This window comes from Papilio machaon, chromosome 24 (genome assembly GCF_912999745.1).
Source record: "Papilio machaon chromosome 24, ilPapMach1.1, whole genome shotgun sequence".
NCBI classification, from domain to species: Eukaryota; Metazoa; Arthropoda; class Insecta; order Lepidoptera; family Papilionidae; genus Papilio; species Papilio machaon.
The window spans coordinates 4706662-4720090 of NC_060009.1; the positions used below are offsets into that span (position 1 = coordinate 4706662).

The 13429-nt window shown below is 36.1% G+C and overlaps 1 protein-coding gene across 1 annotated transcript; it reads right to left on the reverse strand.

The window, feature by feature from the left end:
- Nucleotides 1-4734: 4734 nt before the first annotated feature.
- LOC123722378 (cytochrome P450 4C1-like) lies at nt 4735-11855 on the reverse strand. The gene is made up of 10 exons (XM_045684018.1): nt 11711-11855; nt 11040-11129; nt 10350-10460; nt 9373-9558; nt 8839-9035; nt 8622-8685; nt 7314-7506; nt 5467-5618; nt 5063-5242; nt 4735-4903 (listed from the first exon to the last, which is right to left on the reverse strand). Exons 1-10 carry the CDS (start codon nt 11853-11855, stop codon nt 4752-4754), a joined length of 1470 nt encoding a protein of 489 aa, XP_045539974.1. The 3' UTR covers nt 4735-4751.
- Between the last annotated feature and the right edge of the window lie 1574 nt (nt 11856-13429).

Sequence of the window (13429 nt, forward strand, 5' to 3'; positions counted from 1 at the left end):
TCTATATATATAAAAGAAAGTCGTGTTAGTTACACTATTTATAACTCAAGAACGGCTGAATCGATTTGACTGAAAATTGGTGGGCAGGTAGCTTAGAACCAGGAAACGGACATAGGATAGGATTTTTACCCCGTTTTCTATTTTTTATTCCGCGCGGACGGAGTCGCGGGTAAAAGCTAGTTTTTTTATAAAAAAAACTCCAGATCAACCTCATCTGTTGGTGTGAATAATGCTTTTAAAGACCAATATAGGACGATTATATAGAATACAAGAACTTGAAGTTGTGTTATATTTATTATGTTTTATTGCTTATATTTATTTTTGGTGTACTTTAGAAGCAATTTTGAATTATTTTGTCATAATTAATTAGTTTATATTATTTAATTTTAAGATATTCCTCCCAAGTAGAGTTGGCGACAGGCAAACGACAGGCCATTAAAACTTAGCTAAAACTTTAAGGTTTATAAAACATTATGTGCCTACCTCACATGAATGGGAAAAGACCACGGAGATGATGATGACAGACTTTATTTGTTTCATTTTTCCAACACGTATGATGGCAATAATATCCCAGCCTCATCCCAGCTGCAGTAGTATTTTACAAGCGACAAAATACCACAGTGAAGTTAACTGAAGTGAGTTCCTCTGAAATGTATCTTTAGTACTAACGCCAATTGTAAAAATATATTTCTCCTCTTCTCTCTTTTCCGTTTCTTTTTTGTTTCTAACATCACATACAAAATACATCTAAATAAGTTTATTGGTAAATTCTTCCTTCCTTCAAATATTATGACTTCAGACCATTCATTTTGAAATCACAATTTATTTCCATAATATGCCAGGTGTCACTGTCTTTTGAGAAGTGTTTTTGAACAACTATTACATGAACACCACGTGTAGGTCACCTCCGAGAACATCTTCACAATTTATTGTTGAAAAGTAGCCTTTCTTTGGCACATTACTGGATCTTGAGTAAGAAGCTGAAGAAGTACATGAAGCACTATCCTAAACTTCTGGTTGCTTTGGAAAACCTTGACCGACCAATAGATCTTCCGGCAACGATTGCACTCTAATCAATATTTATTTTATTACATTGACTAAGGGATACAATAAAAATTCACAAGCTATCTAAATAGAATCGTAGGTTCATGTAACTTAGTTTAACACATCTCAAATATAAAATGTCACTTATTTACCTCGTCCGACACCGACTTCAGAATAATTTTTTACTTTCGGGGGTTTTCAAGGCATTATTCTGTTACTTTTTAGTGCATTTTTTTCTGTATAAAAACATAACTTATAACTCTATCACAAAGTAGGTAGTAGTCCTAGGACAAATATGTAGATATAGCACCATTCCACCTTAACAGCATTCCATAAAACTATAAAAATCATATTAATGTTATAAATGCGAATGTTTAAATGGATGTTTGTTTGCAGGTATCTCGAGAACGGCTCAACGGATCTCGATGAAATTTGGCATACATATAGAACATAGTCTGGAAGAACACATAGGCTACTAATTACGTTTTTTTATTCCGTGCGGACGGAATCACGGGCGACACCTAGTAATATATAAATATATATATAAATAAGGTATATTCCGTATTAATGGACTCTGCTTATAATAATTATTTTTGTTCGATGCGTTACATATTTTTGCATATTTAAGCTTAATTAATACGTTAAATAAAAAAAATTAAATACAAAATTGGTATTATTCTTAAGTTAATTCTAAGGTCTTGTATTTCATTGACCTCTCCAGCTACTCATATGTTACAAATTTAATAATGAGTATAATAAATGAAGCATATTAAATGGTGGTTTATTAAAAATATATACTTAATAATTAAAAAAAAAGGAGACCATTGAAAGTAACAAGTATGGCAGTATTTCTAAACTGCATTCAGTTAGATTGTGGTATTAAATAAAACAATTAAAGAAGGTATTAAAAAAATCATATATTATGAATATTTTGAAAAACGATAAAAAGTACTATAAGGTTATAGTTGTGTTTTAACGGATTTTCTGGTTTTCCCCTCGCTCACGAAAGGATTCAATTTTTTGTATCCTTATCCAATACGGTAAGCTCAATATCGTTTAAAGTCATCGCTTTATAGACCTCGCAACCAGGCCCACCGATAGCTGTTTCGTCGCCCGCGTGCAATACCGACTATGCCGACTTAAAGTCAACCAAAAAAAAAAAATAGTAACCAGATTAGGATTCTAACTAGTTTTAACGAATGCCAATACATTCACTTTTTATATACTTCGTGAATTTAAAACACAAAAGGAATAAAGCATGATGAATCGCAGCGTGGACAAGCTGGGTTCAGTGGCGCACCGACTGGCCAAGACGGAGAAGTCGACGCACGTCATGGGTCCTGCCGTCTACAACTGACTGCCGGACAGCGTCGCAGCGGTTACCAGCCTCGCGTCATTTAAAAATAGAGTTATTCAGAAAGCTCTATATAACAATGAGGATTTTTTATACATCAAAAATGAGCAAACGGCCACCTGAATTCGCCTAAATAGCGAGGCGACCGTTGCCCATAGAAATATTTTATCAACAGAGAAGAAGACGCACAGAAAGAGGATATTTCCCGTCCTATGTGTCCCCTCTTCCGCCAAATCCACTTTGGGTGGGTAGGGAAAAAGGACTAAAATTAGACTTCCGGCACCACACTCATCAGACGAAATGCGGAATTACTTTCACTTCGCGCCTGTCTTCTGTGTGGTCGTGGTATTGCACCGGGCGAGCCAGCCCATTCGTGAACCAGATTTTGTTGTTGCTGGCGCCTATTATTGCAAATTAAAAAGAAACATAACTATAACTACAATTTACCTATAAATGTCCAAAGAATTAATACCGCTTCATAAATCAAAACCAAATATTCGCAACAATAATGTAAATTGTCGACGAGGGTATCGTTTATTACTCGTTTGGTATGTTTTTATTTTTGTTGGCAGCGCAGTCAATCGAGTTTTTTGTTTTTTAAATTAGCAAATAAAGATTAAGTGACTTAAGTTGTCAAAATTATTGACAACTTAAGTCAAAATAAAGCACCGGGGATAGATAGAATTAGGGTACAGGACATAAAATATATAAAAAGTGATATAAGCCCAGTATTAGCGCACTTTATTAATATGTGTTTAAAAACAGGATATTATCCAGACATATTAAAAAAATCTATAATTCGCCCTATTTACAAAAATGGCTCCCATTTAGATTACAGCAACTATCGCCCCATCGCCTTGCTTTCAGTCATTAATAAGATCGCTGAAAAAGTGGTGGTGGGGCAGATTAGCTCGTTCCTAGAGAATAATAAGATACTGTCCGAGTGTCAACACGGATTTCGGCCGGGTCGGGACACCAGCACTGCGCTGACGAAGTTTATGGATACAATTAACGAATACCTAGACAGCGGAAAGCAAGTAATAGTACTGTTCATCGATTACAAAAAAGCGTTCGAAACTTTAGATTACAAAATATTACTTGAAGCTATGAGTGACTGTGGCATCCGGGGCCCAACAAATACATTTTTTAGTAATTACTTAAAACAAAGAACACTACAAGTTATGGTTGACAATGTTACAGGCGAGGAAGCCAGCGTCAGTCTAGGTGTCCCGACTGGGTCAGTGTTCGGCCCGGTTGGTTTTAATTTGTATGTTAATAGTGTTGCCAAAACAATTAAGCACTCCTGTCTGTACATGTACGCTGACGACATGTGTTTAGTATATGGCGATAAAAATGTGACACAAATACAAAAAAACATACAGGCTGATTTTGACAGTATAACAAAATGGGCGCACGATAACAGTATCGTTATTAACATAAGTAAAACTAAGTGCATGCGCATATATTCTCCTTATAATAGAGGTGCAAAAAGTATTAATAACAGTGACATAAGTATTACAGGGCATTCGTATCAGTGCCTCCATATGTCTAAACAAGCTTGTACGTGTCCGCAATTGGAATATGTTCAAAATTACAGATATCTTGGTCTAATAATAGATCAACACTTCAATTGGAAGTGTCACATAGATGAGGTTGGTAGGAAGCTATCGATACTCTTAGGAAAGTTTTTTTACCTGAAGCAAATTGTAGATATAAAAACTTTATATATGATTTATTATGCACTTGTAGATTCTCTCATAAACTATGGTGTTGCTGTTTATGGTAGGACATTTAAGTCATATTTATTAGACATAGAAAACTTGCAAATTAGATTTTTTAAAAAACTAGTGAATAAAAATACGTTAGAATCGTGTAAAAAAGATTACAATCAATTGTTTACAATATGTAAAATTTTGCCTATAGAAAAGAAAGTTAAGTTAAGGATTATATTAGATAACTATTTCAGAGAAGAACATAAAATTAAAACAAACAATATATACAAAACCAAACGGGTGAGAGAGGGCCAATATGTTACAACTAGGGCAAGTAATTACTACGGTGAGAGAACAACCAAATATCTTGTTCCCAAATTGTACAATGCTATAGAATGGCTTAGAAATGACCCACATCAGGTGATAGCATCAAAAAATGTTGTAAAAAATAAGCTAAAAAAGTATTTTTTAGAAAATTAATTACACTTAATAGTAGGTTTAGATATAATGAGTGTCTGTCGCCATCAAACTGCTGTGCAGTTTGGCGACTTTTTATAATTCTTGTGTAGAGTAATTTTTTTGTGAATAAATAAATAAAAAAAAAAAAAATTACATGTGTCACGAATTTAGAAATTCACATTTTATCTCTTCTCTATGGATATGAAGTGGCCGCATTCGGGTTTGAGCACAACGTCAAGTTTTAATATCATCTTTTTGTGGTCGGCTTGTACTCGGTAGTGACGTAATAGGTGAGCCAATGTTGTTTTCATTGATGAATACGCGTACGATTTACCTGGAAAGTGAAATTATTATAACTTGTAGACATAAATTGGTTTAATTTATTTTATTATTTACATATTTCTAAAACTCATAAAAAGAAGAATAGTATTTTTAGATGTATTTTATATTCTACATTTCGAAATTCTCATAAAAGTTTAATTTAATAACTAACCAATACAAATCCTCCTGCCAATATTAAATGCGGCAAAGGCGTTGGGACTGTGCGGCAAAGTCGCCGGGTTCAGCCAGCGTTCGGGCTTGAACTCCTCGGCGTCAGGTCCCCACATGGCGTGTCTGTGGACCCCGTACACTAACATTAAGCACGTTCGACCAGCGGTTAGTGTGTAGTTCTCTGGAAGAATGAAATGACTGAGTAAAAGTAGTGAGTGAGTGAGTGAGTGACAGTGGCAATGAGTGAATGAATGAATCAAATAATCGCTTAAATCCAAATGTAATACAGAAAAAGATGTTTTTTTACCCCTAACCATGATGAGGCTTTGGCGCTCCGGTGATTGAAAAATAAGTCACTAACATCATGTGTCAAATTGTTATAGCAATGTTTTCAATTGTACTCACTTAGTTTGACATTTCTATCAAGCCATCTCATAGTGACAGGAACGATGGGGTACACCCGCATTGTTTCCTTCAGCACGGCCTCTAAGTATACTAATTGAGATAAATCTTGCTTTGTCACATCTCTGTCATCGTTCCCGAAAATGTCGTGTAGCCTAAAATCATCATACTTCATACTAATATTCTAAATGGGAGAGTTTGCATTCTATTATTCATTCGTATGGTTATGTACAACCCCCTTTTAGAGATTCGTTGATGAGTTGACACGTGGTCTTGATTTTTGTTTCCCATATCTCGACGACTTTCTCGTATTTTCGCACGAGGAGAGAGAGCACAAAGAACACCTTCGCCTCCTATTTAACTTGATGAAAGATTATGGCGTACTGATCAACACTACAAAGTGCGTTTTTGGAGCGCCAGAGGTAACATTTCTAGGTTACTCCATCAACCAACATGGCACGAAGCCCCTGGAGGGCAAAGTTCAAGCCATGAAAGAGTTCCCCCTTCCCACAAATGCAAGGCAGCGTAGAAAGTTCCTGGGAATGATAATCTTTTATAGAAGGTTTATCGCCCACGCAGCCAAAATCCAAGCTCCCCTGAATGCATTGCTTAAAGGTTCAGTCAAAGCGTCACAGACAATACACATGGACAAAAACTCATTAAAAGCTTTCGAAGACTGTAAAGATAGTCTTTCTAATGCAGCCCTGTTAGCTCATCCAGACCTTACAGATAAGTTAGGTCTTATCACTGATGCTTCGGATCTTGCTATTGCTGGTGTCAACTCACCATACGATAGAGAGCTTCTTGCTATTTATGAGAGTATTAAGTATTTTAGACATTGGCTAGAAGCAACACCGTTTACTATCTTCACGGATCATAAACCACTGTGTTTTGCGTTCAGTGAAAGGAAGGCCAACTGCAGTCCACGACAATATAGGCATCTGCATTTTATTTCCCAGTTCTCGACCAATATTCAACACATCTTCGGAAAAGATAATGTCGTTGCTGACGCACTTTCCCGAATCGAAGAGGTTGAGGAGATAGTAAGACCCGTGGACCTCGAATTGATTGATAAAGCTCAGGACTCCGATTCTGAATTAGCAACATTTCTAGATCAAGAAAGTTCCCTGTATATTTAGAAATTAAGTACACTTGGAAGTCGATTGCAGCTGTACTGCAATGTCAGCACAAAGACTCTCAGGCCTTTAGTACCCAAATTCTTACGCAAGCAAGTATTCGATAGCTTACACTCTCTAAGCCATCCCGGCGCTAACACAAGCGCGAAGCTTGTTGCTGATCGTTTCGTCTGGCCATTGATGAGAAAAATTGTGGCGAATGGTCTAGGGCGTGTTTGTCATGTCAGCGCGCAAAGGTAACACGTAACGTTGCCTTTAGGCACCCATGATTTACCTTCAGCGAGATTCAAATACGTTCAGTTAGACCTTATCGGGCCATTACCTCCATCAGCTTAGTTCCATTACTACGTGACAGCCGTCGATCGCTTCACGCGTTGGTGCGAAGCTGTTCCCTTAACGGATATCACTGCAGAAACAGTGGCCAAAGCATTTTTGTTGTCATGGATAACGAGATTCGGCTGTCCTACTGATATTGTAACAGATCGTGGGAGGTAATTTGATCGGCACTTTTCGAACAACTTTCAAAATTCGTATCTTGCAAACATCGTAAAACGACCAGCTACCACCCTCTATCATTTGATCGCTATCTATCCTCAGGAACGGAGCCACGAGTTAAAAAAAAGCTATAAAAAACTACCAGCACGCGGCCGTAACGCTTTTTCGTGACAGAAAAATGAACACAAGAAAGATTCTTTGATATAAGTATAAACTTACTCTTCAAATATTCGCTCCTGCACCTTCGGATATGATCCAATCATAACTAAGGTGAACATGAGAACATTAGCTGACGTTTCGTGACCTGCCGCTATCATGGTGTCCACGTGTTCTCTTATCTCCAAATCGTTAAACGCTCCTTTCTCTGTAGATAACTCTAGTAGAAGGTCTAAAAACGCCTTGAATTTTATACCTAAAATTAACACAAATTTTAGTACTAACCCCAAAATTTAGCAGTAAAAGTATATAGGTATAACATAAGGAGGGAACTTGCTCCCTACCAGGTACTTTTACGCACATGGACTATAAGGGGCCCCGTATTTAGGGCAGCCGTTTAGAATAGTATAAAAAACCTATCGATACAATACCGATCATGACAAGCTGAGTTACATTAGATTATGGTAAAATTTTCTTCGCATTTTACTCGTATATGAAAATTCGAAACATTTTTAATATAGATCATTTACATTTATTAAAGTATGTAGGGGACATTTTGTTCGTTAACTTTTTGCAATAACGTAGGTTGAGGGACCTTGTTCCATTGCTAAAAGACCTAAAAGTAGTATAATTTTGGTATGGTTAACTTTTAACAATTAACTTTAACTTGCGTTAAATTTTCGAGAATTTAAGGCCTTTAACGAAGTTAACTTTTAAAATAACGAATCAACGATTAACGAAGTTAACTTTTCGATTAACTGTGCCCACCTGTGGTAAAATCTATATATACATTTATAGGAGTGAACTGACTGAATAATGATCAATGCACAGTCGAAACTACTGTGTCAGGAGACTTGAAATTTAGTAAAGAGGTTTCTGTTATACGCTCTTTTCAGCACTAATAATTAAATACGTCTTTCAAGTTTTCCTTAAATTTACACTTCAAGGGTCTAAAAAGAGTGGTTTAACTTCGTAACTACAAATGTTTTTCACAGCGTATACGAGACCTAGAGACTTCGAATGTTGCATGGGGTTTTCTATTACTACGTAAGTGAGTTCTATAAAAGGTTTTACAAAAAAAACCTTTAACCTTGTAATAGAAAGTGAAAGGAGATTAACAAAGGAAATTTATGGCGTGAAATTAAGTTTTGGCGTAGGTCGGTACCGTCCTGATTAATGAAATACTCAATAAGGGCAATATAAAGAGCACCCGAAACCGGCGTGCGTGCATGCATAAATGTAGAAGAAGCGAGAGAGGAGTGTCAGTACCGCGTCAAACGGAAATCCGTGGTATCTGCTTACCCTTCTGGGTTACGGGCGTGAGTTATGTTGCTACAAAAGTATTTATTATAAATCGTTACTCATACTGACCTGTCGATGTTTCTAATCCATTCTTCTTATTGTTTAAGTATACAGCTTTACGTGTTTCTAGAACCTAAAAAAATAATAATACGTAAAGTATTAATTCAGGTACCAGCATTATTATGATAACAACCTTGTCTTTAGTTCCATTTTGGTTATCCTCCCATAAAAATAACTTCGTGTTGTTTATTGCGTTCGGTCGTAAAAGTAAATACATCAAGTTTACCGTGTTTGACATATTGTGCAGTATCACCAGACATCTCTCCTGTTTTTTCTTCAGGTTCGACCAGTTGTATATAAAGTCGCTGTGAAGCCAGAACTTCTGCAACCTCTCCATTAGCATGTTCAATATCTGCTCCACCGCGTGCTCATACTGACTGTTAAGAACGCTGTTTTCGCAGAATTCAACTCCCAGAGCGGTTACTGTACAAACAAATGTAGAATAAAACTTATCTACATCAGAAGAATCAAGAAGTAAATCCGGGCAAAAGATGACGCTGTTCTCCATTTTAGTTCTCTTACACCATTGTATTAAGATTTTTACGAAAATCGTTTTTTTGATAAGGACTCATAGTAATCGACGAGATAAGAAGATGTACTTATGTTGAAGAAAGTAATAAGAAATCCGTCATCTATTTAGAGATTTAATAACGTAGATTTTCTCTCTTATTCCAGTCTAACTACTCTCAAAATAGTTTAATGGTTAGTTAAATAATCGCTTAAGGCCCTGAGTGCAACAGTTAGTAACTGATTTACTTACAGCAAATAGTCTCCAAAGCATTCCTTCGCGTATATGTCCTGTGATCGAAAGGCCCCTTCCCTACCTCAGTCTCCATATCTTTCACCAGGCGACGGGCCTGACTGTTGAAAACTCCCTGGAAACCATCCACTACGAGCTGACTGAACGCTGGGTTCAACAACTTCCGATGGTGCTTCCATTTTGACACTGCAATGTATAACATTTTTTATTACTAATGTTATAAATGCGAAAGTTTGGATGGAGGTATGGATCTTTGTTACTACAGAAAAAGGTAAAATGTACAATACTAACGGGATAGATTATTTTTGTTCATATATTTACACGAAGAAAACTTAGCAACGTCATATCCGTATTCATCATCATCAGCTCACTATACGTCCCCACTAAGGGGCTCGGAGCCTACCCTAAGATAGGGATGACTAGGCCATAGTCAACCACGCTGGTCCACCACGCAGGTGAAGGTTGGTATTGGTAATATGGTACCTCAGTATCCACAAGAGCACATTTAAGGGCAAGTTGCTGATGGATAAACTTAGCCACTTGGTTCTGTCTATGCAAGTATGCACCGTCCGCAAGTCGAGAACAACCGGAAACGATATGTCTAATAGATTCACCGGGACGACGACATGCCCGACAAATGTCAATCGTACAATCCTTTAGAATATGTTTTCGATTGCAAAGACAAAACATTCAGTTTCCCCAAAGAGGTTGCTAAAGCGCAGCCAAGCCACGGAGGATAATTGGTCTACATCAGGCCCTGTTAAGGCGCGATGGAACCTACCTTGTAACTCGTTCCTCTTCTATACACTAATGCGGTCCGAGACACTTAGTACCGGTAACCTTCGCCAATTCGTGTTAGCCAAGGAAAGTGGCGTGACTCTTTTGTCCATTGTTACAACATCACTATTATATTATTATTGTAGATTATATATTTATTCTGTCTCCGACTGGCTGGTATTATTATTATTATTACTTACGAGTTCCAGTGATTAAACCTTCTCCGAGCCAGGGCTTAGCAAAATTATAGAAATCGTCCTTTTGTAAACATGTGTTGGCGACAGTCAAACAATCGTCAGGATCTGTTACAACTGGAAACAAAGAATTCTTCCTTACATCGTGTTTCGAGAGATTTTAGCAGATTGTATAAAACTGTGGGGTTACTTTTCAAGTTTTCGATAAAAGATTCGATAAAGATTTTGAGTTTTTTTTAAACAATGAAAAATATATGTACACCTATAGTTACTGGTTAATGTTTAGTAGGCTTTGTTGCGCTCCATGAATAACAAGGAAATGGGGATTTCATTAAAGACTAAATTACAAAAATGCCCAACCAATAATAAAATATTTTTTTTACCCGTCAATTTATCGGGAAACGGTATCGCAAATAAGGTGACTCTACAGCAGGGATTCCCAAAAGGGTCGATATAAACCCCAGGGGGGGGGGGAACTTAAAGCATTGCTAATTATCACTCTGTCTTCTTCTATTGACCTAAGTCAGAATGAAAAATAATAATAATAATTACAATAATTGATCTTAAAAGTAGATAATTTGGGCATGGGGGTCTGTGGAAACGGTTCATATTGGAAAAAGGGGTCACTTGTCCAAAATAGTTTGGGGATCCCTGATCTACAGTATTAGGTCGTAACTTTAACGTAACCAACTTTACCATAAATAGTCCGAGGTCCAATTGAAGCAGATATCACACCACCCATTTTCAAACTGGTGTATGAAAATTCCTTTACTATATTCCATAAAGCTAGAAGAAGAAAAAAATACATTTTTTATTCCGTATAGATATTGTCCCGATTGCAAAAGAAAAAAAATATGCGAGAAAAAGACAAAGATTTAATACAAGGTGTAATGTTTTAAGATCAAATAAAAATGTCTCATGGGTTGTACCCACTTACGACATGGAATTATTGTGACGTAGACGATTATGGTTCATTATAAAGGTTTCAGTGTATTTAGTATCGGTTTTTAATGTTCCGTAACTGAAAAGGAAAAAAAACGGAACCCTAATAGGATCACTTTATTGTCCGTCCGACTGTCCGTCTGTCAAGAACCCTTTTCTCAGAAACGCATGGAGGTATCAAGCTGGAATTTATATCAAATACTCAGGTTTACTGTCCTTTGGAGCTGTGAAAACTTCTAAGCCAACAAAATCAAAAGTTTCAGCAGTTTATGTCGCAAATTCAAACTTACAGGGTACTTCTATGAACGCGGCACTATGCCGCCCTTTCGCACCCCTAATATATATTCGGGTCAGAAACCTGGGGTGCGGGGTGTTCTTTATTTATCTATTAGATCTTAGATGTACGTATAACTAATGTTACTTACAAATACTGTCTCCTATAAAAAGATGCACATGTCCAATCAATGGCACCCAGCCTGGGTAAGCGGGGGGTTTCAGTCGTGACGTCACACGCCATCGCCACGTCCAGTACAATGCGAACGCGATAACAGATAATGTTAACACCAACATCACAATTCTTACTGGAACGATGAACTCTATGCGTATTAAATCATTTTTAAGGCAAAAAAAAATAGTTTATAGTCATAGAGTGTTTAACAAGAGGGTTGGATCAAACAACTTGTGACATTAAATATAAGAATCTCTAAATATAAATTACAGTTTATTAATTTGATATTTTTGAACACCAAATCTCCGGTTATCCGACCCTCACGTTGATCTCTGTATAATGCTAGAACATAAGAATTAAGAACTACTAGCTTTTACCCGCGACGCCGTCCGCGCGGAATAAAAAATAGAAAACGGGGTAAAAATTATCCAATGTCCTTTTCCTGGTTCTAAGCTACCTGCCCACCAATTTTCAGTCAAATCGATTCAGCCGTTCTTGAGTTATAAATAGTGTAACTAACACGACTTTCTTTTATATATACTATAAGATAGATAAAAGGAATATAAAACTGTTAAAATTAATATTTCACAATAATAAGAGACAAAAATAATTATTTTACTTTATATTTAAATCACTAATACCTAATAAGATTTTAAAATAATTTACCTTTTATAAGTTATTAAAAAGAATATAAAAAACAACACTTCAATTACGAGCTACTAAAAGTCGATTAGTTTACCTGATAAATAATCAAGCGCCTTTATAGACTCGGTTAACGAAAGAGTATGTCCATATTATTATTACTAATTTGCATTTCAATGTCCACTAACACTTGAAACACACGAAAAACGTCGGGAAAACGAATGACCGTCGACCCTCTTTGTAAGTATACAAAGAGGGTATTACATTCGTCCGATCAACGTTACGTAAGATAAGTAAAATTAAAAAAAAAACATAGTTGATAGAAACTACATTTCTTGTTACAAATCCAAGTAAATATTTACCTGAAAACCTTTATCTTGACCGACCAATAGAACTTCCGGCAACTATTACACTCTTATCAATATTTCTTTTATTATATTGACACAATAAAATCGCACAAGCTATCAAAAAAGAATCGTAGGACCTTAAATGTAACTTAGTTTAACACATCTCAAATATAAAATGTCACTTATTTACCTCGGCCGACATCGACTTCAAAATAACAATAATTATACATGGTACAAAAAAGAAGAGAACTTTTTTACTTTCGAGGGTTTTCAAGGCATTATTTTGTTACTTTTTAGTGCATTTTTGGTTGTATAACAACGTAACTTATAACTTTATCACAAAGTAGGTAGTAGTCCTAGGACAAATATGCAGATATAACCCCACCCACTTGCAAACTGGTGTATGACAATACCTTCATAGCATTCCATAAAACTATTAAATTATATAAAAATACAAAATAAGTATATTCCGTATATATATTGTACTCGGCTTATAATTTTTTTTTCAGTGCGTTACATGACTTTGCATATTTTAGCCTAATTCATATGTTAAATAGAAAAAATTAAAATGCAACATTGGTATTGTTCTCAAGGTCATTCCAAGGTCTTGTATTTCATTGACCTCTTAAGCTATTACAACTATTATTTTAATGAGGAGTCTTTTTAGATCTCCAGAAAGCGTATGACACTGTTTCTCTGAAGGTCCT

What these genes read in the sequence shown, in the direction of transcription:
- LOC123722378 (XM_045684018.1), bottom strand. Translation starts at nt 11,855, where the DNA reads ATGTTGGTGTTAACATTATCTGTTATCGCGTTCGCATTGTACTGGACG. An exon ending in TGGACCTCGGACTATTTATG is followed by an intron (nt 10,461 to 11,039) that starts GTAAAGTTGGTT and finishes CTTTGTTTCCAG; the next exon opens with TTGTAACAGATCCTGACGAT. An exon ending in TGATAGAAATGTCAAACTAA is followed by an intron (nt 5,243 to 5,466) that starts GTGAGTACAATT and finishes TCATTCTTCCAG; the next exon opens with AGAACTACACACTAACCGCT.